This window comes from Prinia subflava, chromosome 12 (assembly GCF_021018805.1).
Source record: "Prinia subflava isolate CZ2003 ecotype Zambia chromosome 12, Cam_Psub_1.2, whole genome shotgun sequence".
Taxonomy (NCBI): Eukaryota; Metazoa; Chordata; class Aves; order Passeriformes; family Cisticolidae; genus Prinia; species Prinia subflava.
The window spans coordinates 3,748,617-3,776,391 of record NC_086258.1 but is presented as its reverse complement, the minus strand read 5'-3'; the positions used below and the strand labels follow the sequence as shown (position 1 = coordinate 3,776,391).

Here is a 27,775-nt window from a genome sequence, read left to right as displayed (position 1 = left end):
CACTGCATCTCGGTGGAGCCCTCTGTGTCAGCTCACACCTAATCCCCAGACCCACAGGGGACAGGAGCTTTGGGCCAGTGTTAAACTTTGGCCAGAGTTAAACTCAGTCCTTGGATGGGTGAACTTGGAAAATCCTTACTGGGCAGGCTGTGCTCTGGGAAGGGCAGGGGCAGGGCCATTCCTTCCACTGGCCAAGCTTGGATGGGTTTCCATCCCTCTCTCCATTCTGGTGCCCAGGGATCATTTCTGCTGGGCTGATCCCACAGCAGAGCCAAGATTTTTCTGACTCAAGCATTTCTTTTTTTAATAGGTTTGGTCCAACAGTGATTTAATGATCTTTATCTAAAATTTAGGGGTTTTTTGGCTTGGTTTCAGGCATTCAGTGTTTCAGAACTAATTGTCAAATGAAACATTGGGTTCACAGCAAAACATTTGATGTTTTATTTCTTTCCTCAGTGCTTTCAACAACCTAAAAAATGACTAAATCCCAAGGCTGTGCACTGTGCCTTTGGTACTGCTGTAGCTGGACAAGTGTACATGGCAATACATTTCTCCATTATTTTTTTTACACCGATTTCACAGTCAGCAGGAAAATAGTCCTGACTTCAGCTGTACTCTTACAGCATTAGCATCTTGCAAGGACCTGACCCGAGCAGCTGGAGGTGTTGGGTCAGTGCTGCAGGCTGCCTGCATCCCCCTGCTTCCAGAGTTCCCTGCCACACCAGGGAAAGGGGAGCTGTGGGAGGAAAGCTTTGTAGCCCCTGTGTTTAAACCCCTCCAAGGTGATCTGAGTTTGGCTCGGAGCAGAACTGAAGTTGAGGTTGTCAGCATGGCCAGCGTGTGTTGAGGGGGAGGGGATTGTCCCACTCAGGTGAGACCCCACCTGCAGAGCTGCCCCAGCCCTGGGCCCAGCACTGCAAGGACCTGGAGCTGCTGGAGCAAAGCTGCTGGCTCCTCTGCTCTGGAGCCAGACCCTAAAACCCCTTCCTGTGCCTAAAGGGGCTCCAGGAGAGCTGGAGAGGAACTTGGGACAAAGGATGGAGGGACAAGACAAGGGGTGGAGGGACAGGACAAGGAGGGGATGGCTTCCTGCTGCCAGAGGGCGGGGAGAGATAGGATATAACAAGAAGAAATTATTTGATATGAGGGTGGGCAGGCCCTGGCACAGGGTGCCCAGAGCAGCTGTGGCTGCCCCTGGATCCCTGGCAGTGCCCAAGGCCAGGCTGGATGGGGCTTGGGGCCAGCTGGGACAGTGGAAGGTATCCCTGCCCATGATGGGGGGCAGAATGAGATGATCTCTAAGGTCCCTTCCAACCCAAACCATTCTGTGATCCCATGATCTGGTGGTCCAGCAATGTCCTCACGGATGTTCCTCATCCTCCCCTGAGCCCTGGTGCCACTGGGGGCTGTGGCTTTGCCCTGTCCTCAGTGCCCCAGGATATTGTGGGCATGGGGAGGTGGTGCTGGTACCTCAGACATGGTGAGCTCTGCCTGGGAAGGGAAACATCATCACCTGGGACTGGGGGAGCAGAATAAATCACTCCCCCAGTAATAGGATTTGAGTTTTTTAAAGGAGACTAAAATTAGCTATTTCTCATAGCTGTTCCTCTCTGGAAGTTGCTTGTTCATGGAGAAAAAAACCACAAAAACAACAATGCTTTATCGATAGCAAGTGATTAGTGGGACAAAGCTGGTTTTGGGGCCAGCATTGTACAAGCTCAGCACCCACCATCAGCTGTGGGTGTCCCGAGGGCACTTTCTGCCCCAGAGCTTGCGTATTCCTGCCTGGTTCCCTGAACCCCAAAATGCCTCCAGTGCACACAAACTAATTACTGTCCTCAGCCCCCGGAGAGTGCGTGAGGAGAGCTGTGAGCCCGCTATCTTGATTGTTCCCTGGGAAAGAAACAAAGCCAGGCTTGTACCCGGGCTCCCTGAGGGCTTGGGGAGATGTGTGGCTCAGTCATGATTGCATTTCTCTGATATTAAAACATCTCATGAACACTTGTGGAGCCCAGTGCTGGAGTGCACGGCAGGAGCTGTTCCTCCTGCCAAACAGGAGCTGTTTGGCTCCAGCATCACCTGGTCCTGCCCATGAGCTTGGCTGGCACTGGGAGTCCATTCCCCATGGGAATCATTTCCTGGACTTTAGTGCTAAAGCCGTGAGGAGGAGATGGGGCTGTCCCCTAGCAAACCTCCAGGCTTCAATGCCTCCAAACCCTTGGGACACGTGTGGATATATTTTTGTATTTTCCTATCAGAACGGGGCTGTGTTCCTGTGCCTGCATCACAAAGGCCGTGTTTTGCAGCTTAACTGGGGTTCTTTTTTCTGCTTTCTTTCTGATCAGAAGTGACAAAAGCCTCCTGGTGGCACCCAACAACCTTCCCACTGAAATGCAAGCACACTGGGAAGGTTTTGGCTTGAGCAAAGCATGCCCTTCTGATGGAAACCCATTAGCTGCTGCTGTTTCTTTCCTCCCTCCTCTCTTCCTTCGCTAGAATAAAGTGGTTTGCATAATTTTTTCCCTTGTTTCAGCCAACAAGCATGTTTGTTTCTCCTTAATTACCTGGGTGTCAATGGGGTGCTTCATCACTGTCTTTCCTCAGCTGGTTCTTTTTCATTTCAATATGCAGTAGATAATCAGAAGCCTCAGTTGCAAATCCTGCAAAACCCTCCAGAACTGAAACTGTAAAATAACCCAAAAATGACCTTGAGATGCCTTTCCATGTCCATGGAAATGAAAATTAACTGGACTCATTTGACTGGCCTGAGGGGAAGAAGGTATTTAAAAAAAAAAAAAAAAGAAAAAGAAGTAAAAAAAACCTGACAAATGAGCCAGGAAAGTTTCGAGTGTCTCAGGTGAGCAGGAACATTAGAATATGTATTAGTTATAAATGCTCTAGCGCAGGGTGCCTGAAATTGTTAGAGGAAAATAATCTGTGTGTATGCATGAGAAATGCATGTGAGATGTGCTGAGGAATGTGACCCTGGGAGCTGGGAGGGAGCAGGAGGGAGCTGGGAGGGAGCAGGAGGGAGCAGGAGCTGGGGTGAGTTTGCTCTCTGGATGAAGATTCATTTCAGGGGCGCTGGCAGCTCTGCCCGAGCTCCACCCTCACCTCTGCTGTGTTGTGCACAAACGCTGAGAGCTGCAGGGCACAGGGACCTGTCCTGAGGGTGTCTGAGCTCTGGGGAGGCACAAGATGGACCCTGCAAGGTCCTGCAGGATGGGCCTCGTAGAGACTGTGGAATCAGAGAATGGCTTGGGAAGGGACCTTAAGGATCCTCTCATTCCAACCCCGTGCCACCCACTAGGTCATGCTCCAGAGGATGTCCCCTGAGCTGTGCCTCACCTGTGAGGCATCTTCCACGTGAACTGATTCCAGCTGATGGACATGGGATGGAAGATATGCACGGGGCTGATCCTCCTGGGATTTCCAAGGGTCTGTGCATTTTTCCCAGGGTATTTGTGCTGAGGTCCGTGGAGTTGTCTGCTGGAGGCTTGTCCCAGTCTGAAGCTGCTGGAGAAGAGTCCCAGGCAATGGAGTCTGGGAGGGTCCAGCCCCTTGTTTGGTCTCCACCACTGCTTTGTGTTTGCTCTTGTCATCTGTGAGCTTGGGCAGTAGAATTATCTTGACGAGAGAGAGAGAGAGATTTAGAGTTGTGTAATCCACACTTGTCCATCCTAATTATTTCTCTTATCAGCCTTCAGGAGAGTAACTTCACAATGGTAATTAATCTCTGCAATCCCACCCAATCTGAATAATTAACACAGAGTTAGAATGGGGAGGGAGAATCTGTTTTGGGTTGAAAAGGTCCTTCTGGGGCGAGAGTGGCACAGATTTCTTAAGCAGCCAAGTGCAGCCTGGAGAGGACAGCAGTGGGGATGGCACCATGTGCTGAGGACCCGTGGGACAACGACAACAAGTGGCAAGGAATGTGCACCAGAACTGTGTTTGTACAGCGTGAGTTTGGATGTTTTATTAAAGGAAGTGTTTGGCAGGAGCTGTGGTGTTGGAGCAATGAGCACTTGTGGTTTGCGTGGGCTTCACCTGGAGCTGCGAGCATCCAGCTCTGTGGAAAATGAGCCCATTCATCATCTGCAGTGCTTGAGACACAGCACAGAAAGGGCAGTTTGACCTAATACTGCCCTATAGGAGCTGCAATTACTGGAGTATAATTCATTTCAAATAGATCCAGAGATTTCCTTCCCTTAATATCCAGAGGAAAAAAAAAAAAAAAAAAGCGAGCAGGCAGGATTTGTGAGCCAAGCAGGGACCAGATCGATCACCATCACAGGCAGGGGATGAGCTGGGGATCCTGTGGAGGTGAAGGGCAGGATTGGAACCAGCAGAGCTCTGGTGTGCACCTCTGGAGACACAATGCTTTTAATTTCTGGGGTTTAAATGAGGATCTTAACCCTGAGTGCAGGTGGCAGTGATGTGGTGGTCAATGTTGGCCAGAGTGGAGAATCTCTTGCAGGAAAATTTGATCCTCAGCTTTTTCCATGTAGAGTTCAGCCGATAAAACTCACGTCTTTGGGGTAGCATGTTTGTTTTGGTTATGGCCTTTTCCAGAAGGAGGCCCACAGAAGAAATTTATAGAAGAGGGTAAAGTGTGACCCTGGAAGCTCCTCCATTCTGATCATATCTGGGACAAGTTTCTGGAGCAGGATGCACAGACACCGTGGAGTTACTCTGGTGCTGCCTCAGCTGGAAGATCTGGCTGTGTGCAGTGAATTCGGCGTTCCTTTGAAATTGTTTCAGACTCACTTCAGTGCTGTTACGCATTTCTTGGAATGCAGCCATCAACCAGCAGGGTGGATTTGGGAGCAGGACGTGGTTTGCATGCTGCTCCCGTGCTGGGGTGGAGGCAGCTGTGGCTCCGGCGCTGACCCGTGTCTCCGAGGAGCTGCTGGAAATGTCCACAGAGGGTTGGGTGGAGCTGACAGATTTCTTCAGGCTGTTCCTTTAATTTCCAGCCATCTACCTAACCTGGGAAAAATACATCTTGGTTTTTATTGCAAGCCCCAGAGGCTCATGCTAACAGGTTGTTTTAGAGCTGCCAGTAATACCTTGCAGAAAGTGTCTGTGAAATTGTCTGGAGGCTGGATTCTGTCACCGCCTTCTCAGGATCTCTCTCCTCACTGGTGCTTTCTATCCCTACCCCCAGTCTCTTTCCTTGTGCTCAAACTCCAAGACCTGATTCTGCCAGGTCAGCCAGTCCAGGTTATCCACCAGGATGGCCAGGAGGCTCTCAAGGCCTGGGTTTTTAGGTGGGGTGCAGAGTTATGAGTGGGGTGTGAAGAGTTTCTGTCCCTTCCCTGTGTTCCCCTTGGCTTCCTCCAAGATGAATCTGATCCCCGCAGTGCCAGGCAGGTGTCAGGCTCTGATGGATGGGCAGAGACACTGAGTAGCTGGGTAAGGATCCCCTTGGACGTGGCCCTTGGCTCCCTGCCCCGCTCTCATGGCAGGGACATGGCCCCTCTGCAGCCTGCATTTCCCTCCCATCATCATCATCATCCTAAACCGCAGAGACAGCTCCATTCAATAATTCATAACCTCACGGAGTCTTGGTAATACTTAAAGGAGGGGGATAAAAAATACCCTGTGGGTTTCCTTCCTCCAGGCTGAAGGTGGAGGGGCAGAAGTGGTGAAGGCTGTTGGGTTTTTTGGGCAGTGCTGTTTGATGGATACAAACCCTTGGAAGGGATGTGGGGCAGGAAAAGCCCCCTGAGGGTGTGAACATTGTGCTGGGTGGAGAAGGCTTTGCAAGAGACCTGTGCAAGGGCCAGAGAGAAAACTCGAGCTAAGATTTTACTTTTTTGTTTTGTTTTGAGTGTGTCTAAATGATTCTCTCACTCAAGTCTGGCTTCCAAAGGGGATTTGGTCATTCAGAAATGGGGATGTTTCTGAAACCAACAAAACTGGCTCTTAAGGAATTTGACAATGAGTTTTGAACTGTTTTCTTGTCCTCCATGTAACTTATCCTCATGAAATGACTGTATAAGTTAATTCTGCTTCCTTTGGCTCTAAGGTGAGGTGTGGGTTTATCTCCTATCCCTACCAAGGCTCATTCTCACGCTTGTACAGACTTTTCTGGAATCCAAGCAGAGGGTGCTGTGCTGTTTGATTGTTTAGAAGTCACTGGAGTATCTCATGTTCTCTATTTTAACAATTGGAGAGAGGCTTTTATTTTCTCCAGAATCATAAACACAATCTTCAGTGTGTTTTTTGGAAACAATAAAGCTAAACTCTAATAACCACACATTTTCCTTGCTTTATGTGCACACATCCTTGGGGAACAGGGCTTCAAGGACTCTGCTTTTAGCAGGGTTTTAACTTGCTCTGGTTGGAAAGTGCTGGAGAGCTGGATTATGAATTTGCTGTGGTACCTAAAGAATTTTTTTTTGCCTTTAAAAATGCTCAAGGTGAGCAAAAAAACCACCTCTGGAAGAAAGAGCCATTGACGTAACATGAAGATTTTAGCACCACCATCTGAAAATCAGGCTTCATTTAAATGTTGTATCTTGCAAACTCCTCTGTACGAGGACTAATTAGCTCTCTTCCATCTCTTTCCCATCCTGTGAATAATATTGTTTTCTTTTAGACAAGATCAGAGGCTCTCAGAGGCAATTTATAAAGGAGGATGCTCTGCTACAGACGGAAAACCACAGCAGGGAGATGAAGGGACACAATTCCTAAAGTATTTAGCCACCTAATGGCTTTTTATTTTTGAGTGCAGAAGTAGGTTAGGGCCTGAGCTCCATCTGTGGTAGTGATTTTTTTGATGGAGAACTCACTTAACAAGGTAGTTTTCATCCAGAAGTGTTGAGAAATCCAAAATGCCATGAGATGTTCCAGTTTTAAAGACTTTCATGGGGAGGTGAGGAAAGAAAATCACATCTGCTCAGTGTGACAGGAATGGGCATTGTACAGCATCTCTAGGCTGCACTTAGAGAATCACAGAATTATAGAATTCTTTGTTTTGGATGAGGTTCTTTCCAAAGGAAAGGAAGAGACCTCATTCCATCCCACCCCTGCCATGGCAGGGACACCTCCCCCTGTCCCAGGCTGCTCCCAGCCCTGTCCAGCCTGGCCTTGGGCATTGCCAGGGATCCAGGGGCAGCCACAGCTGCTCTGGGCACCCTGTGCCAGGGCCTGCCCACCCTAACAATAAAGAATTCCTAATATTTCCTCTAAATCTAAACCTATGGCTAAATCCTTGTGAGCCTCACATGGCAGGAGCAGGAAGCCCAGCGTGTGGGACATCAGGGGGACAATCTGTACATCCTGAGGACTCGGCACCAAAGGGCTGAGGAGGCTGGACCTGTACACCCAGTGCACAAGGGACCTTGCAGGGTGGAAAGCTGGCAGGGAGGAAAGAGGAGGGGATGAAAAGTGTTGCTGCTGCTGCTTCCAGAGGGAGGAGAGCGTGTAAATGCAGGCAAGAGCCTCTCTTTTTGGGAAGGGAGAGCTTTGATCCAGCAAAGATGGAAAGGCTGTGGATGGCCATGGGCTCTGCTCACCATCCCTGGCAGCAGGAGTTAATTACCAGGGCCCTGGCACAGCAGGGACATTTGCCACCGCCGTCTTTTCAAGCTAACATGGAGTTTCCTCATCCCAAGCCCTTTGATGCTTGTCTGAGAGCACCAGGGCTCTCTGCTTTCCGAAAGGAGCTCTCCGCAGACGAGTGATAAATGTGCTTAATTTTTGCAGAGCTTGTATCCTGGTTTTATCCCAGGATCCGTCTCTGGAGGTTTTATTAGCTGATGGTGTCTGTAGGAAAAAGTCAAAGCGACTAGACAGGAACAGCCGTGGAATTGATGTAGGGAGCACGAGCGTGTTTTGGAGATAATGTTTCTCGTTCTTGCTGTGCTACGTGCTGAATTTGGGCAGTGCATTTCCAGTCCTGCTGGAGTTTTACAGCTGCTGCTGCCAAAATCCTCCTCAGGCTGGCCTCCCAGTGGGGCAGGGGGTGGGCAGGGATGGGTGCCCTGCTCTGGAGCACGGGCACCGGTGACAGGTGACAAATGTCCTTCTCCCTGGTGTGGCTCTGATGAACCTGGCACACAGGGAGCTGTCTGTGCCAAGGTTCCAGGTGTCAGGAGGGGCCCAGGAGCTCTGGTGTGGGGAGAGGATCACCTTTCCTTTGAGCCTGGCAGAGAGACAATTTGCAAACATGTGTTGGTGCAGCTCCTGGAGGAAGCCAGGCACTAAATCATCACCTTGCATCTTGCATGCAGATTCGTCCAGGGAACCTATTTAATTAGGGGATAAATTTAGAAATCAATTATTTGCAGAAACAGTTTCTTTCCCTCTAATGAGGCTGCAGGATTCATCCCCCTCTGCCACTTTCCCATGACCTTTGTGTATGCAGATCAAGGGGAAAAGTCTCTTCTGTCTCGGTGTGGGTGTCCCTTTGTGGGCAGCTCCTGTGCAGCTTTCACTGAGGCTCTTGTTAGGACAGCAAATGAGACCATGCTGCTGCTGGATCTAATGGTGTGGTAATGGTGGGGGAACCAGATAATGACATGGATTAGCCTTTCTTGCTGGGGAAGGAGATGGGAAGCTGCAGGAAAAAAGCTGGAGTGGGGTGGTGGGGTGGTGTCAGTGTGTGGTGTCTGCTTCAGGCTTTGGTCTGTGCCACTTTGTTGCTTCCAATCTCTGACAAATTGCTCAGCTTCTCTTATGCCTTACCCACTTTTAAATGGTGAGAATTATTTTGCTCCCAGACTCTGAGGAGCCTTAATAAATTCGGTTGCTTTTATTATTTTGGATTTTAACATCTCCTCATCTTACGATGCCACTTTCTGAGCCCTGCAGCGATTTTGCTGTGCTCTTACATCAGCTACTTTGAGTCCAGTTCACTGCAGTGGCAGTCAGTCCAGAGAGAGGTGAAGATTTTCACAGCTAATCTCAATAAACCTTTTTGCTCCTGGCAGCCTGAGGGTTTGCAGCGTCTGAGGGCAGCCCTTGGCTCCAGGGCTGAGGTTTGTCCTGCTCAGGGGGTCTGGCACCCTGGGATGGCATCTTTGGGAGCAGCAGTCTGCTCTCCCACAGCCCTGGCTGGGCTTCTTTCCTGCACAGCTCTGGGGTGCTTGGCCAGTGGGAGGATGTCAGAGAGCCCTGGGCTGGGACACTGTGGGGCATTCCTGTCAGAGTGTCCTGTGCTGGGACACTGTGGGGCATTCCTGTCAGAGTGTCCTGTGCTGGGACACTGTGGGGCATTCCTGTCAGAGTGTCCTGTGCTGGGACACTGTGGGGCATTCCTGTCAGAGTGTCCTGTGCTGGGACACTGTGGGGCATTCCTGTCAGAGTGTCCTGTGCTGGGACACTCTGGGGCATTCCTGGCAGAGTGTCCTGGGCTGGGACACTCTGGGGCATTCCTGGCAGTGTCCTGGGCTGGGACACTCTGGGGCATTCCTGGCAGAGTGTCCTGGGCTGGGACACTCTGGGGCATTCCTGTCAGAGTGTCCTGGGCTGGGACACCCTGGGGCATTCCTGGCAGTGTCCTGGGCTGGGACACTGTGGGGCATTCCTGGCAGAGTGTCCTGGGCTGGGACACCCTGGGGCATTCCTGGCAGAGTGTCCTGTGCTGGGACACTGTGGGGCATTCCTGGCAGAGTGTCCTGGACTGGGACACCCTGGGGCATTCCTGTCAGAGTGTCCTGGGCTGGGACACTGTGGGGCATTCCTGGCAGAGTGTCCTGGCAACCTGGCTGGGTGCTGGGATAGATAAATATGCAAGGTTGCTCCTGGGTTAAGGTGTCATAGTCTTAGAATGAAAATAATTTTCTGTGAGGTTGCAAGAACTCATTTCTGTAAGTGAGAGCTGTATTTGGGGTTTGTTGAGTAGCCCAGACAAAACCTGGGTACGTGAGGAGTACCTCGGATAGCTGGCAGGCTTTGGGGGCTTTTCAGGGAGCGAGCACTCAAAAGCCTCTCCCAGAGAAGAGGGAAGACTCTCAATCCTTTGGCAATCCACCACTGTGGATGTCTGCTCTGACAGCAGAGAAGGGACTGTGTGTGAAGGAGCCCCCATCACCATCCAGGAGGAGGGCAGCAGCAGCTGCTCATTCCTGGTAACTCATTTTTTTGCCTTTTTGGGCAAGGGCATACCCAGAATTTTCAGGCTGTTTGGCTTTTGATGCAGTCCCCTGGTGCTCCAGGTGACACAGAGGCAGAAGATCCCAAGTAATCCACTAGCTGGGTTTTTTTCCCCCCTGAAAATACCCAACCAGCTCCTTCTCCTTGGGAAAGGACATCCATCTCTCAGCAGGTGGAACTGTCTTAGTGTTTGTAGAAGGTGACCAGACCTCCTCTCTCCTGTTTTCTTCTCCTCTGCCTGTTCCACCTCCCCTTTGGGAGGGCAGGTCCGTGGAGGAACCATTGTAGAAAAATTACTTCACAGTCTGAGCAGAGCCCTGAGCTATCAAACTGCCTTATCACTTGAAGAGGTCTGTTTCCCAAAGAGAGGTTTAAAAATGCAGAGGACTTATAAAGCTCTTGGCTGGTCCTAATGGAGCTCGGAGCCGTGCTCACCCCTCGAGGCCGGCGCCTGCTCCTCGGCAGCTGCAAAGCAAATTCTCCTCTCTGCTTTGTCCTGGAGCCTGCCTGGCTTTGCCACACTCTTCAAATCACCTGAGCAGGTCATGTTGCCCTTCTGCTCCTGTCACAGCTTGCAGGGAAGACAAGCACGTTCCCTCTCTGTCCCTTTGTGACAGTGCTGCTCTGCCCTGATGCCCACCCTGCTGTGCCAGCCTGCCCTTGCCCTGCCCCCAGCTCACAGCTCCTGGAGAAACTCACAGACAAAGGGAAGATTGTTGTTGCTGCTGTTACCTGCACAAGGAAGAGGCCACAGGGGTGGCTTTCCAAACATTTTCCCTTTGCACAAGCCCTATCTGGTGCCATCCTGGCACCCAGGGCTGCCATGGTGTCTGTGTGTGAGGCTGTCCTGGGATAAGGATCTCCAGCCCTACTGGTGCCCGGGGAAAGGAAGCAGGAGCAATGCAGGCAGGATGGGGGTGACTGGGCTCCTTCCCTCTCCTTCTGTGGGATCTGGGTTATGATATTGGCAGAACCCATCTGGCCCTGTTTCCATGTGCCAGCATTTCCTCTGCACCTGGGAACCGTGTGCAGCCACAGCAGGTGATGCACGATGCCCTTCCTGTGCCCTCATTGTGCTTTCCCTGTGCCCTTCCTGTGCCCTCCCTGTGCCCCTTCCCTGTGCCCCTTCCCTTTGCCTTTCCTGTGCCCTTCCTGTGCCCTCTCTGTGCCCTCTCTGTGCCCTTCCTGTGCCCTCCCTGTGCCCTCTCTGTGCCCTCTCTATGCTCTCCCTGTGCCCCTTCCCTGTGCCCCTTTCCTGTGCCCTTTCTGTGCCCTTCTTGTGCCCTCCCTGTACCTTCCCTATTCCCTTCCTTTGCCCTCTCTGTGTTCTCCCTGTGCCCTCCATATGCTCCTTCCCTGTGCCCCTTCCCTGTGCCCTCTCTGTGACCTTTCCCTGTGCCCTTTCCCTGTGTTTTCCCTGTGCCCTCTGTGTGCCCTCCCTGTGCCCTTTCCCTGTGCCCTGCCCAGCCGCCTGCCCTGTGGTCCCTTGGCTGCAGTGAAATTCCAGGTTTGTGGTTATCAGAGGCAGCAGCTCTTCCCAGCCCCTGGTTGTGTCATTGGCCACTCCAGATCCCTTTGGCTCCAGCCAAAGCTCCGTGGCCACCACAGAGGCACCGTGAGGTGGCCGAGCTCTGCCAGGGCATGGGGATTAAACAGGGATTTTTCCTTATCCAGGTGCCTTGTGAAGGCTTTCAAAGGCCATTCCCCTGGATGTGTGGTGGGAATAGACCCTCTGAGGCTTGCAGTGGTCCTGCAGGAGCCAGGCTGGGTTTTCAGCCAGGCTGCAGTGCCACACAGGGCTGTGTGATGGAGAGGTGTCCTCTGTGGCAGCAGGTGCAGGCTGGCACCTGCACTGGGGCAGGGCTCAGGGCTGAGCAGCATTGCCTGCACTGATGAGATGAGATCTACTCATTCCCTGCCCATCTCTGAGTGTTCTGAGGCAGGAAATCCCCACAGTCTGCATGAAAACCTGTGTCAACCCACCCTGAGCACAGAGCCAGTCCAGCACTGTGTGCCTGTTACCTTCAGAAAAGCTTCACAATCAAAGACACGGATTTCTTTAACAGAGATTGATAGCTGGACCATCAAAAATGATGCTTGTGCCTTTTGGGTAGACGTTTTTTCTCCTCATTTATCAGATTTGTCAGTTGTTGGATTTGAGGGTCTGGAGTAACTGGGAACAGAGGACTGTCCCACAACAGCAGCTTGCATGCACCAGCAGCTTTCTCCTGTGACATTAGGAAAGGGTTGTCTCCTTCCTCTTCCTTGTGCCTTCAGATGCTGCCTCAAAAGCAAATCCTGAACTTCTCTTGGGTGAGCCGGGAGGCTCCAGAGAAGTGGCAAAGCTTGAGCTTTTTACTAAAACCCTAAAGAAAACTCCCTGCCTTAACAGAGGGATGGGGATTGGGGAAGGAAAAAGGGAAAGAGCAAAATCCATGCATCAAAGCACCTCCTTCACACCCATCTCTCTGGCACCTTGCCCTTCACCTCTGCAGAATGCACAAAAGAGGGGCTCTGATGCCTGAAGTCATATTCCTTCACCTGCTTTTTCCTCATGGCAGCATCACAGAATCCCAGAATGAGCTAGGTTGGAAAAAAACCTTTGAAATCATCAAGTCCAACCTATGACCTCACACCTCCTCATCAACTAAAGCATGGCACTGAGTGCTACGTCCAGCCTTTTATTAAAGATGTCCAGGGACAGTGACTCCACCACCTCCCTGGGCAGACAATTCCAGTGCCCAGCCACACCACAGAGGGTGTGAGAAGCTGAGCACCCCTGGTGCTGCCCCAAGCCCAGGTGTCTCCTCTCTCTGGGAAAACCTTACCCAGGATCACTCTCCTCTTCACTCTCCCATCCCTGGTGCCTCTCAGTCCAAGGGAGATGACTCCTCCATGTGCCAGCAGTTCCTGCAGGATCAGATTCAGCATTGTCTGCCTCTGCTGGCCAGGGGGAGCCTCTGCTGACAGGTAAAAACTGAATTGAATGGAAGGGAATTGAAAGTCAAAGGGCCCTGTAATAATTTCGGAGTGCCTGAGGCACCACACGGAAGGCCTGGCATTATAAATAAGGGTAATGTGCTGGAGCCTGAACTGCAATCAAAGCAGCTGCAGAGCACACAGTGTGCTGAGCTTCTCTGGGGTGTTTGGAATCAGACTGAGATCTGTGGGCAGCACAGGCAAATCAATATCTGCTCCCTGATGTGTTCAGGGACTGTAAAGGCGGGGATTAGAAAGGCCAAAGGGATGTGGGGATGGCACAGAAGGCCCCAGAGCCAAGACCAAGAGAGCCGAGTTGGAGCAGCACAACCCTCCAGTTGTCCAAAGTGTTTCCAGGGGCTGAGCCCTGGCAGGGGCTGATCTGTCCTCCCTGCTCACCCAGCTCACCCCCTGGATGATGCAGTCTGCAAGCTCTCCATCCAAACAGAGGAGGTGTCCTTGTTTTTTGTGTTCTGTTGAGCTTGGGCTCTGCCCTGCCCTTCAGTCGCCTTGCTCTGGCTGTCAAGAGCCCTTTGGTAGCAGCTCAGTTCCTCCCACATCTCTGTGTCTTTGAGGTGACTGGTCCCAGGAGTGTTGTTATGATTTTTGGATGGCACAGGAATAACAACATGACTCTCGATATGATGGTGAAAATGAGAGCAAACTTTATTCTTCTAAATTCTACTTTAATACAGTAGTTCGGTACAAAGAACATAATTGGTTATTCAGTGTCTACCCTCTTTTGTAAACATTTCTTTTGCCAGTAAACGTGTTGGAAAAAACATCACCTGCGGATGGTTTCTCACTCCCCAAGGTTTGTTTGAATTCCTCTTTAAGATTTCTCAGGCTAACATGAGAAAGTTGCTCGCCTGCCTTTACACAGACACTGGCAGAGCCTGAGGCCTAAATTCAGACCAATGTCAGCCCCACATCGGAGCATGCCTGAACCCGGCTGCTTGTTCTTCTCCTTCCAGCAGAGCCTGAAAATGGCCAAACCCACTTTAGTGCAAACCCCACTCTGCCTGTCCGAGGTCAGACCTGTGCTGCTGCTGGCAGTGAGGTGCTGAGAGTGCTCCAGCCTGCACTTGGTGCCAGTGGGATCCCCCTTGAGCCACCCGCAGAGCAGGCTGTGTCCAGCCCTCCTCCATCCAGCATCATGCCTTGGATTTAGCTCTACTGGGTTAATGGCTGGACTCGATGATCTCAGAGAGATTTTCTAACTCAGACCATTCCATGTTTCTGTGTCCATGCAGACCCACACAGCGCCAGAGCCACCCCTGAAATGCCCTGCAGGTGCAGCACTGTGTTCTCACAGACAGGGGCTTTGAAAGGAGATGATCAGAGGGAGCCTGTCATCTCTTTTTTTTTCACCCTTTCTTAAATTTCTGAGCTTCTCTATTACTTTTTATGATCTGCAGCTGCATTTGTGTATTGCCCCAGGGAGTACTGCGAGGGGAGAGCAGGGGAGGAGGTGTGTAAGGGAAAGGACATGTTAAAAAACGAGCAGAGGGGAAGGGAAGGAAAAAACCTGAGCTAATGATTCGGATAAAAAACTCCACCACATTGCCACCTAAAGACCCAAACTCTTAGAACTCTTAGGGCCTGTTTGACTGCAGAATAGCCCCCCTGGGAGCATGGGGGAAGCCCCATTTCTAGAGTAATTCTGGAACTAGTCTGCACAGAGCGTGATAATCTATTCCGCAGGGAGCAATCCTGCGCTGGCAAGGGCACTGGGGAGAGCTCTCTGTTTATGACTTCCTGCATAAATTTGCTTTATTAGCATAAGTGGTAGCTAGCACCGAAGAATCTCTAAACCAACACTTTATCAGAGGTTGGCGCCTCTGGAGAACTTTAACTCAGGAGAGCTCTGGAATAACAGCAGATGGGATGGGGTGGCGGGATGAGGGGGCACAGGCTGGAATGGTGTTTCTAAGAGAGGAAATGCAAGCACCAACCACATCTCCAGTTTTTCCTCTGCCAGATTATGACACTGAATTGTGCAGGGATGAGGAAGCCTGGCTGCAGGTCCTGCTGGGATGGAGCAGGTGGGCAGGAAAAAGGCCGGAGGATTCTGGATCTGTGCACTGGAAATTACTCACTGGCTGCTCAGCCAGCACCCCGAGCACTCGGTACTGACAGGAAAGGTGCCCAGCAGGGCTGAGCCGGGAGGAGGCACAGGGAGGGTTTGGTTATCCGCGGGCGGGGAACCTCGAGGGGATGAACTGCTCTGAGCAAAAGGGCTTATTTTAATAATGGCCTTCAGGAATGAAATAAAAATACAATAATCGTGGTAGATTAGCAAGAACAAGCCAATTAAACACAACGCAGGCTTTGTAAAGCGCCATGACAGATAAGGCAGGGCTGCAGCCCCCCCAGCAAGTGATGAATGTTGAGGCATTGCACAAGGCTGGGGTGGGGACTGGGGGGAGCTGGTGAATGTTTCCAGCCTGGCAGGCTGCCTTGGAGAAGACAGAGGTGAAAAGACATCCCTGGCTCCAGTGAGACCAAGGGGGAGAGGAGGGAGGAGGTGGGTAGGGTGCCTGAAGGCACGGAGTAACAATCCTGCAACTTTAATATCGGCTGTTTCATTTTGTATTCATCGTGTCAGCATAATCTGCTTTTATGGGAATCGTCTTAGTTCCCAACCAAATGCATTTAGGCCCCTTTGCTTTTAAGTTTGATTGTAATACAAGTTGAAGATCTCAATGAAATGTTTATATGTAAGGGTTTCACAACAGCAGAGGGAAAAAGGGGATTGGGGAGTTGGTTGGAAGGATCTTGCTGTGGTCACTGCTGTCCCCTGCCCTATTCTGGGTGGGTGACCTGCTGATGGGCAGAGGCTGAGCCCTGGGAAGAGTTTTGTTAGGATTGCTTTTTTGATTTCCAAGGAAAATGTATAAGACTGTAAAAGTTGTACAAGGCACAGAGCTTGAGGAAGAGCAGAAAAGGCAGAAATGCTCTGTGTGCCTTTTCCTTACCTTCACACCATCATCAGGTGATACCAAAGGCTGGTGGGTGCTGCCCCTGGGCTGGGCTGTGTGCTGGGAAATGATGGAATTTGTGAAGGTTTGGGGAGGCTGAAGGGGAGATAGATCTGCTGGTGATGGACAGAGCAGATTCCTCAGATGCTCTGCTCTGGGATGGAGCCTGGGGGCTCTGAACAGGGACAAGGGGAGAAGTCTGGCTGCTGCTGTGGGGAACGAGGATCCTCCTCGTCTCCTCTTTGTCTCCTCTCTGCTGAGCACAGTGAGCAGGTAGGAAGGTGGCATGGCAGATGTTTGATGATCTGTTTGGCTGTTTTACTCGGTGTTTTACCCACAAAGGGCTGTTTGAACCCCATCTGATGGCTCCCCATCTGCTGGAGACTGAGATTTTTAACAGCTATAGACCACAAGTGCTTTTCCATTGCTGCACATTTAAAACCTTAACTGTATCTCATTCAGTTTTGGTGCAGGAATGCCCTTAATTTGTTCCAAAAGCGTTTGAAAGCTCTGATAACAGGCAATCTTGCTGCAGACTATTACATTCTGTCTGATGGACGGGCTCTCACTGCTGTAACTACAGCAGACAGTGGAGTGACAATGTCCAGTGAAACACAGGCAGTGTAATATCAGTGTCAAGCACACGAGGCCAAGAAACTTCCCTGTGTTTGGGGATTGAGGGATTCTGCAGCTACAAGGCTTGAAAAAGCTTTTTGAAAAATTATTTTTATTGTGAGTGGTGAATCTGATTGAAGGTTTGTGGTGTCCTGGGGGTGCTGGGGCAGTAGCCAAGTGCCCTGAAATGAAAGCTCGAGCACACAAGTGTTTGTGTGGGGATGGGTACCCAGGCTTGGCAAGTCCGTGTTTGTCACAAATTGCCTGGCTGCTGGGATTGCTTAAAATTGTGAAATGAATGTTAAATTGAAGTTTCTACTTTTGGAAGAGACCTTTTGAAAATGAAACAGGCTTATCTTCAGTCTAGGCTAAAATCCAAAAAATTGCCTATATTTCAGAACTCCTGAGAAATGTTCTCCGTGATCCTTTTAAACATCCCATGCGAAAATGTGTGTGTAAGGGAAAAAAATCTGGAGAAAGGTTGACCCTGGAGGTTTTTTCCTTGCTTCCCTAATGTGATGCAGCCTTTGGAACTGCAGCAGTGATGTCCTGGTGGCATCCACGCGGTCTGTGCTGTGGGCTGGGTGATATAACCTCCTTCCTGAGCTCTTTAGGAAAGGTCTGCTGCAGGATATGTGTGTGATGAGTGTGTAATACTGTAAATCATCCCCTCCTGTGGGTGGCTGTCCCTCTGGACAGAATTAAGATTATGGCTTTGCATAACAGAGTCTCCCGTGATGCTCCCCTGCTTTCCCATGGCCTGTTTGCCTCTGTGGATGATCTTGGATTTCTGCTGCAAAGCTGAGTGAGTGCTTTTGCTCCTAAAAGTAGCATTTGTTTTGATTTTAATTAGACAAGGAGATGCTTTTCAGTACAGACCTTTGAAGTATTGCTGGGAAGATCATTGCAATTAAGCAGCCTTGATGTTTCTCTCATTTTGTTCTTATTTTTCCTGCTAGAAGAAACCTTCTGCTTGAGCCTTGTTTGGAGGGGAGAGACACAGGATTCATTCCATGAGGTTCTCAGTTCTTGAAGGAGCTGCAGGGCTGGCGTGATTTACAGTTTCCAGAGTACAAGCAACACCCTCTTGCTCCAGCAAAGAGCCTTTTATGTCAAAGGAGAGAGGAGTCATTAGCAGGATGTCAGGGCAGTGACAGGGATGTGACAGGGAGCTCGTGCATCCCCTCCCAGGCACAAGTGTGGGCTCTTGATGGATCCATGTGTGGTCAGGAGCTGTTTGGTTTGCTTGGTTTTCCTCTGTGCAACCAGTGAGGTGCTGAATCAGGGATCAGGCAGTGATGGGGTGACCTGAGGTGCTGATTCAGGGATCAGGCAGTGATGGGGTGACCTGAGGTGCTGATTCAGGGATCTGGCAGTGATGGGGTGACCTGAGGTGCTGATTCAGGGATCTGGCAGTGATGGGGTGGCCTTGTCCCTGCCCTCAGCCCTGCAGCACCTGTGGTGTGATGGGATCTTCTCCATGAGCAGGTTGGTTGGCTTTCTTTTGATCCATGTTGGGAAGCCAGGAGCTTGCTCCTGGAAAATACATTGATTTCAGGGGTGAGAAAAGCTGTTCCTGAAGGAGTGAGAGCTTTTTTTTTGTTCAGCTGGGACATGGGTTTGTAGAAGTGCAAGTGCCTGGTTTCATAGCCAAGTGTCTCGTTGACAGCCTCAGCTGGGCTTGTTCCTTCCTTCTTCTCCACTGGGAGCTGGAACTGGATGTGTTTTTGCCCAGCTGGGCTCAGGACAATGAAATGCAAAATGCCACCAGCATTCCCTGGCTGCTTTGCCTGCAGGGGAACAAGAGCTGTTCTCCCCACTGACCCTCTGCAGCCAAGGAGGAGGAGGAGGAGGAGGAGAACCTTGTTTCTGCTCCACTGTGGTGCCAGAAGTACCTGACCTTGTGCTCTTGACTGTTCTGGGGCAAACACACCTGAAGATAGGGCCAGGGGCTGTCAGACCTGGTCTCTTCCTAAATAGGAGGGAATTGAATTTGGGTCTTGCTCAAAGCAGGTGACTGCTAAAGCTGTGACTAAGAAGCCTTGTCTTGCTTCCTATTGCTTATCTTGGAAAGAGAAAAACAAACACAAAAAAGATGTGGTGGAAGGAGAAATATTTTGGCTCATTTTGTACTAGTATTTTTTACTTTTTTTCGGATTTGATTCAGCTGCCAAACTGCCAAACCCATTCTCTGCAGAGATCCGTGTGCAATGTGCTGGGCAGCCCTGGAGCTCTCAGTGCTCCTGGCTCACTCAGGAGCTGCAGCTGAGGCTGGGAGCTGCTGCCTTCACAGGGTCTGCAGGTCTGGGGGTGCCCTTTGGGTTCCCCAAACCCCCAATTCAGTGCAGTGCCCCAGGTCAGGGAAAGCTGGAATCCTGGCTGTAATCCATGTGCTGTACAGCAGGATCGGGTGGGATGTAAAAGCAACAGAAGCTGCAGGAGGTGACTGACAGATGCAGCCCCAATGTCCACAGATGTTTGTCAAGCCTGGTGGTTTTCCCGTGTTGCTGGAGCTCACAGTCTGTGCTGAGAGTGTCCCTATGAACAGCAGCTGTGCTGCTGCCTCACAGCTGGAAGAAGGTTTCCTTTGGAAATGTCAGCAAAGCGTATACTGGTGTCTGTCCCTGCCCTGCCTGGCACAGAGTGACCTCCCTGAGCCATGAGACTCCCTTGGGCTTGGCTGCAGCTCCCGGGGAGCTTCTTCCAGCCTGTTTCCTGGGAAAGCCATGGGAGGTTTAGGGCATCCTGTGTGATTTCCTGCTCTTGCCTTCCTATTCTAGAAATCCCAAGGCACTCTGTAGCCCCTTGCGTTTTATTAAGGAACACAAACATTTCTGTACATATATAGGGGAAGTGACAGGTAGAGGCTAAAACTAAACAGAAGCAGTTCTGGGGGTAAGACTCAAAAGTCCCAATTCCCTTGATCACTGAGAATAACACCTTTGGGCATCGTGGAGGTGACACTGACCCTGAGCTGTGCCTTGTGTCCCTGCAGAGATGTCGGGGACGGTGTCGGACATTTCGCTGGTGCACTGGAAGCAGCAGTGGCTGGAGAATGGCACCCTGTACTTCCACGTGTCCATGAGCAGCGCGGAGCAGCTCTCCAGGGCCACCCCGCCCAGCCTGCAGGAGCCCTCCGAGATCGTGGAGGAGCAGATGCACATCCTTCATATCTCAGTCATGGTGAGTCCCTGCTGCTGATGGCATGGAGGGGCTGGAGGAGCCCCCTTGGAGGAGGGGTGAGGGGCAGGGTGGTGGGTCTGTGTCGCTGTTTGCTACGCTCAAAAGGACCACATGGAGACTTGGAAGTTGTGTGAGAAAGCAGGGCAGAGAAAATCCACCCTTTGTTTATTACCTGCTCTTACATATTTTAAGAAAGGTGACATGGATTGGAGAGTGGAATCCCCACCTCTCAACCACATTGGTCAAAGGGACTGTCACACAACCTCTCTTCTCTTTGGAGAAGAATGTGAAAACAATGGTAATGTTTGTAAGACACGATCCCCTGTTTACATGAAAGAGTGTGAGAAAGTGAAACCTTCTACTTTAATATGAACGCTCAGAAAACTAGGAAATCTCATGGTGACAGGTCTGGTTTGCAGATGTTTGTGTCCCTTCTTGGTCGGGTCTTCAGAAGGGGAGAGATGTGTTTGAATGGGTCAGAAAAAAAAAGAGTGCTTGGTCTTCTGAGAAAATGAAACAAAATAAAGCAAAAGAGTGTGGGGAAGAAGCTGTTGGGAGGGTAACAAGGATCCTTGTAGTTCCTCTTGTCTGTGCTGGAAAGTGGTGAGGTGCCAGTGGAGTATTTCTGCTTGGTCTTTGTGTTTGGGCATTGTGCAAAGGCAAGATTTTGGGCTTGGCCATTTCATTCTGAAGCTGAAGTTTATCTTAGAAGTGAGTAAGGGCTGCAGCATTTCTTGTAAAGGACAAGTCTGACCTAAAAGTAAAAAGTTGATCCAGTGCTTTGAATGTCTCCATCTGGGGTGTTTGTGACCTTTTAATAATGCACTGTTCATGTGCTGTGTTGCCTTTTAAAGTTTCAGTATCGTATGAGGTGGTTGCCTACATGTTTGGATCTGGTCCATGGTTCCTCCGTGTTTTAGAGCTCCATCTGTAAAATGGGATTCAGTGTATTGTCCCTTCAATCCCTCTGGGATAAGATACAGAAAAAAAAAAGTTAGCTTGGTATATCCAGTGTTTGTGCATGCTTTTCTTTTGCCAAAGCAAGTCTTTTATGGGACTGTGGATCCCACCACAGCAATCCCCTGCCAAAGGTGAATCTGTTCATCTCTTAGAATCTGGGTCATCTCCACAGTTCTGCCCTTAGTTTTGGGAGGAGGAACAGAGACAATGGCTGCACAAATTCTTTATATTTTTTTTTATTTGAACAAGCAGACACTTGGCTTTTACAACTTAAATCTGGTTTTCTGAGTGTCTCGTCAGTGAGGCTTTAGATCTGGCACTGAATGCATGTGAGAAGGGAGAGAGGCTTTGCATTAAGGCTTTTGGGCAAGATAAGATGCAGGATGACAGCAGGGAAAGGAGCTGGGGTCTGCATCTTACTGAGTTGGAAGGGAATGGTTTTATGTCCTGCTGAAATTGTCAGTGGGATGGGGTGTTGGAGAGGGGGAATGGGATAGAACTGGAAAGGGTTAGCACTTGGAAAATGAGCCTGAAAATGTAAGTGAGAGACAGAACAAAGAAAGAAAACAGCACAACATGTGGGTGTGAAAAGCTCCATCCCTGGCAGTAGGTTTGAGTATGGGATTGTTTGGCTGTTGTGGGCAAACCTGAGCCCTGGAGAATTGCCCTGTGTCTGTGGGGTGACGCCTTCTCTGCAGCCTGGCAATTCCTGCTTGAAATGCAGATTTTCTGTAGCTGGGAGACATTCAGTCCTGGTCCTCAGCCCTTGCTGCGGATGGTCTCTAAAATACAGCAGATAATTGTAAAGATTGGATGCTTGGAAAGTTCTTTTGAGAAGCTTCTGGGCAGAGCCTTCCTTTGCTGCACCTTGGAAAGCAGGAGCAGCGGTGCCAGGGGCATGGAGCTGACAGCATTGCTGGGCATGCCTCAGAAATGTCCCAGGAATGGGCTTGGCCTCTAATCCAGCTTAGCCAGGGAAGATGTGCTTTGCCAATGGCATGGGAGCACCCATGGCTTTGTTGTGAGAGTTAATTCCTGCCCTGTGCCTCTCTTCCCTTCTGCAAAAGCAGCAGGAGGACAGGAGAGAGGGAGTTTTTCCTGCCACACACAATCAGCTGTAATTCCACTGTCTTTATCAATCCTGGCACTCCCTGCAGCAGGAGCTGAGGTCCTGGGCATGGATCTGGGTCTGGGATGGAGTCTGGGCTGCACGTGTCCCTGGGGAGGCAGGAGCCCTGCAGATCCCTTTCCTGGGTCAGGACTGCAGCAAAGGCTTGAAACTTTGCCCAGATTTTTCAGAAGGTTCATTAACTTTTTGAGTGAACCTGAGCCAAGTTTTGAGTTACCAGCAAAGATGATTCTGTTTTGTTGGTTTGTTGGGTTTTTTTTTTCCTTTCTTGAGACCTTGTGGACTTCTGTAGGGGAAATAAAAAGGGGACAGCTATTTGTTTCTTGGGTGGAATATTTCACCCAGGTCCCTGGGCTGTTTGCCCACTCCTTTATTTCCCTTCTTCACCCCAGCTGAAGCAGAGCTCTCCCACCAGAGCTCTCCACCCTAGCAATGGGGTTCCCTGGCTGGGCTGTGCTTGGCACAGGGGCCCTGGGTACCCCCTCCTGTGCCCACACCCTCTGTGTCCAAATCCCTTTTGCCTCGGGATACAACCTGTGTCCTCCTTCCAAGCTTGCCAAATTCTCTTCTTTCCTCTTCCTACCACGAAGCCCAATGTCTCCTGTGTGCTCTCTATAAACTAAACCACCATCACTGCTATGGCCAAAATTCCAGCCCACCCCAGTGCTGCCTTGGCATTCAGGCTCTGTGTGCCCTGTCCATCATCAGCCCAGCATCCTGCCCCAGGGGACAGGAGGGGACAGGGGAAAGTGCTTCCTTCATCTCCTTTAAGAGGCTCTAACACCTGCTTTTTCCTCTCTCCTCATGCTCCAGGTGATTAATAGGAGCTGTGGAAGGTTTTCCTGGGGGATCTGGTTAATCCCTCTCTTAGAGAGCACTTGGCACAGTTATTGGGCAGTGAGACATCTCCAAGCCAGGAGCTGGTTGGATTTCTGCAGCTATTTATGGCCTGGCTGGGAGCTCCTGCTCTGCCTTCAAAGCCAAGGCCCCCTCTGTGCTGCATGGGGGCTCCAGGGAGGTGCAAATCCTGGGATTACTCCTCCTTCCAGTGATCCTGGCTGTCAGTCTGTGGCTTTCTGGTTTGGGATTGGTTTGCTTCCAGTGCAGAAGGAAAGTGTCCATGGCCCATGTCCCTGTGGCCACCATCTACCCCTGCAAAGCACTGACTGACTGGGACCCCCTTCACACCTCCCTTCCTGAGCTCAAGGGCATCTTTGACAGCAAGATAATACTTAATTTTTATGTTTTTCCTTCCCTAACTGTTTTTTCTTAATCTCTCCCCAATGAGACATAACATTAATTACTGCAGTTAAAGGGAATTCAGTCTCCATTACTCTCTGCCACCCATTTCCTCTTGGCTTGAGCGTCTGAAATTTGTCTCCCAAATGAAAAGAAGGGATAAAGGGAAAAGAAAAACAAATATGCAAATGCAAGATTTTATTTATTTACCTTTTTTTTAAGCACAGTGTCAAGTTGAAAGGAATCAATAGTTTTGTCATTATGCCTGTTGTGTTTTTTCACCATAATCTCAGCTGTCATTTGGGTTTAATTGTGTTGTTTCCTGTTGTGTGGAAGTAAATCTTATCTGTTTTGGATTAAAATTCAATGAAGGTCACAGCAGCTCGAAAACTTACCAGGCTGCAGCAATTAATGTTCATTTGGCTTTGATAAATTGGAATGTTCCCCACAATGGGACTGGAGTGGATTTCAGAAGCAATAATTCTTCCATTAACTCAATGATTCCCTGTGTGATGGAGTGTCTTGTCACTGCTCTGTTTGTCATCTGTCACTTCAAGGATCCAGGCATATGCCTGATATGATTTATCATGATTATTTGGGCTGCTTGTGTCAAAACATTTTAAACCACTAATTATTCCAGCCTTGTAAATTGCTGAATTTAACAAAACATCAGAGAGATTTATTTTTTTGTTGTTCCCCACCGCCTTGTGTCCCAGTTTAATTATTGCTCTCTGTGGTGCTAAATCCAGCCCTGGGGTCATGTCCTGCAGTTTTGGCCAAAGAGGGGGGTGTGTGTCAGGCTCTGAGGGGTGGAGGGGTGGGACAGACAGGTTTTCTCTCTGCACTGACCCTTTGATCAGGCATCATGTCTTAGTCTGGAAAAGACAGGTATCTGTCAAGGAAAATGGAGCTCCCCTTGGAATGGAGAATGTAAAACCCCCTCCCTCCAAATTATTATAATTTTGCAATTAGGAGCTTTCAGGCAAAAATATGGGAACAGGAATAACAGTTCTTTATTAGGAATACTAAGAATATAAATGCAAACAAGCAAACAAACAAAAGTCCTAGAAAACCCTGACAGAGTCAGAGTTATGACCTGACACCCTGTTGTCAGGGTGTTGGAAGCAGTCCAGATAAATCCTCCTGCAGTGACAGATGTGGTTCTGTTGGAGCAGAGATGATCCTGCAGACAGGTTCAGTGGTGGTGAGATGAGCCCAGTCTTCCTCTGGGAATCCAGTGGAAAAGAGGAATGTCTGGGGTCCCTGTGTCCCCATTTTTATCTGGGTAGGAATGGTTGGCTCCTCCCCCTGGGTGGAGCATCTCCCAATGGATGATGGAATGTGTCAGTCACTGTGAGCCTCAATGGCCCATGAACAGAAGATATCCCCAGGGTGGGCAGTGGTGACAGAGATCACAAACCCTGCCCCACCTGGTTTAACAGCTGGGCTGTTATCAGAAGGCATCCACCCTCCTCCCCCCTGGAGTTAAAAGAGATAAAGAAAAAAGAAACCATCCCTCAACTGCTTTCTACAGATAAAATACCATTTTTTTGGTTACATAACCCAAGACACATCAGTAGGGCCATTGCACACTGGGAGTGCTGGGATGAAGGTTTGGGAAGAAGATACAAAACCCCATCCCATTCTGCTGGTGGAGAGATGGGATTTCCTCCCTTGTGAGTGATGCCAGTAAAACTCTTGTGAGATACCAGAGCCAGGACCATCCCTGCATGCTGGGAGGTTTAGAAATGTGCTCTGTGCTGCCTCTGCTCCAGCTCCAGCAGAAATAAACCAGAAATGTTTTCTTTGGAGAGTGGTCATGAGGAAAATATTTGTTGCATCTCATGCCATCACCTTGCATGGGACCATTAAAGTGTCTGGAGTAAAAGGTGACCAGACCTCATCAGGCTGCTTTTTGAAAGAATTACTATTTTTTATTCTTAATGCCCACTTTCTGCTGGCTGTGCTGGCAGCAGACAAGTTATCTGCTGGCTTCTAGGTCTCCCAGAGGATTTTCTTTAGCTTGTATTTGTGGCGTTTCCTTTTTTCTTCTTGTTCCCATACATCCTGATGTTTCCCTAATGATCAGCTGCTGGTCCTGTGCTCCATCAGCTTCTGAGCTGGGTGTAAATTGTGGTCTTAAACTCTTCCCTTTGCTTTCACATCCTGCACTGAAGTGGAGCTGGGAAGGAATCCTGTGCCCAAGTGCACCTCGTGGTGTGTCCCTGGGGCTGCCTCAGGCTGGGGCAGATCTCCAGTTCCTTAAGGAATCTCCAAGAGCAAGCAAGTTTTAGGAGCTGTGATCACCTTTAGGAAAAGAATCTTCCCTGTGAGGTGGGGAGGCCCTGGCACAGGGTGCCCAGAGAAACTGTGGCTGCTCTGGATCCCTGGAAGTGTCCAAAGCCAGGCTGGATGGGTTTGGAGCAGCCTGGGATGGTGGAAGGGATGGGATGGGCTTTAAGGTCCCTCCCAACCCAGGCCATTCCATGATTCTATGATTGCTCTCCTACCCACAGGTGGATATAACATCACACCAGTGCAGCTAGGCTTAGCCCAGCTTGAATGGGAGGGGAGAGGAGGCTGAAACCCTTTTCAGGGCTGGGCTGATTCCCACTGTCCCCAGCAAACAGCTCACTGAGGGATCACCCCAAATCCTGCGGGGTTTGGGCACATTCCCACTCGGGCTCCTTCAGCCCCAGCATTCCCTCAGACTGCCCATTCTTTGTGGGGTGCCTTGTTTCCCTGCCCAGAAGTTTTTTGTCCTGCTTGGTGCAGAACTTCCCAGTGGGTTCTGTTCCCTCCCTCCCTTGTGCTTGCATGCAGCTGTGTCCCGTGGGGCTGCAGGCAGCACCAGTGCACCTGGCTTCTCCAGAGATGCAAACCTTGCTGGAGCCTTCCTCCAGCTCCTTGCAGCTTGTCTTGCTGATGGCAGCACTGGAGCTGCTGTCAGCCAGCTCAATGGGAGAAAAAAAACCCCTGGTGTGACATGAGTAATGAGGTAGTGAAGAAGGCACAACATCTGTGTCATCATTTCTGCACCAGGAGGTCAACCAGATTCATCAAACATGCACTTCCAGCTTGTGATGTGTTTAGAAATTAATTAAGATAGGGAGAGAATTGCTGCTGCTGCAGATTTTCTTATCTGAAAGGTATTAAAAAGCTAAATTGATCTCCAATGAGCTGTTTTTATTAAAGAAAAAACAAAACCTAAAAGAAAAGCTCTAAAACCCGTGGGTTCAGCATGTCCCTGTATGAGAATCATGTGTGGGGGGAGGAGAAGGAGCTGCCCACCCTGATGTGGAGGTGGACTAAACATCCCCAGATCCCTGGGATGGGGATGGGAGCTGCAGGCTCTGTGCTGATGGCAAACCAAGAGCTCCAGGCTCCGTGGCTCAGGGGACTGGAGCTCCAGTCATGCAGGAGCACTGGAACTGGTACACACAGGAGCTGTTGCTGGTCCATGCTGGGAGAAAGTCCCACTCCTCTCACCCTGACACTGTCCTGGCACATTCCCACTATGGGACACTCTTTGGCTTCAAGTCCCGTTTCCATTTTAATGTGCCATTAACCAACTTCTTGCTGTCTGGGAGAAGGAGCCTCTTTCATTCCCCTTCCCCCTTCTCCCCACTCTCCTTTGCAGAGCCGGTGTAAAACAGGGACTAAATGTAGCTAATGATGTGCTCTGATATTTAGAGAATTCATTTGGGGGGGATTTGTCTTCAAATTGTCACTTTTGTGACAATGGCACCTGTTATGTTAATAATTTTTCACCAATCTCTCTCAGTTTTCCACCTTAGCTCCAGTGAATACATTAGCCCTTTATGGCTTTCTCTCCATCAGACTTTTTCCACCCCACCGTGTTAAAATATGTAACTGGAGTATTTGATTTGCATCTCTGATAAAGGAAGGCTGAATAAATGCTCTCAGTTCATCTGAACCGAGCAGCAAACTTCCTCATCTCATCCCCAGAGCAATTGAAGTTGGTACTGGGGGGAAAAGCAGCCATGGGAAGCACTGGGAAGGGGTTTGGTTTTTGCAGATGGCATTGAAGGTGTGGGAGGGATCTCCAGCCTGAGAAAACTTCCCCAGCCTTGACATGCTGACACTCCATCAAGGAGGGAAAAGGTAAAAACTCCCATTGGGAAAGTGGCCGGTGTTGTCAGGGGGTGTGAGAGCTGGAAAGGGGGATGCTGAAGTCGTGAGGAGATGAAGGAAAAAACGCCAGAGGGAAGGTTTTGGGAGTGGGGTGAGGAGCATCAGAGCAGTGTGAGCTGGTGGCACAGGGTGGGACACTCTGTGCCTGCCTTCGCCCCCGGGCCGGGTCCCTCTGCCAGCAGCACTGAGAGGGTATTTTCAGCAGTTTGCTGATCTCAGAGGCTTGTTTTGAACTTATTCCCTTCCTTCCTCCTCCTCACTCTTCCCCTTCCCACCATCTGCCTGGGAGAAATGCATCCACAGCGCTGCGGGGTGTAGCTGGTGCCTGACCTTTTGGTGATGTTTTGTTTTTCCCAGTGTGGGACAAGCAGATGGAAATCCAGGTTTCGGTGGGGTGGCTCTGCCTCAGCTCCTGGTTTCCATCCCTCTC

General features: G+C 50.1%; 1 protein-coding gene across 2 annotated transcripts in view; it reads left to right on the top strand.

Moving 5' to 3' along the window:
* Positions 1–27,775, top strand: part of ASTN2 (astrotactin 2) — a 322,339-nt gene that overhangs the window by 34,335 nt on the left and 260,229 nt on the right. For both annotated transcript variants that reach the window (XM_063410172.1, XM_063410173.1), the window contains exon 2: positions 19,675–19,862. In XM_063410172.1, the coding sequence (XP_063266242.1) occupies positions 19,675–19,862 (188 nt within the window). The remainder of the gene's footprint in view (positions 1–19,674; positions 19,863–27,775) is intronic.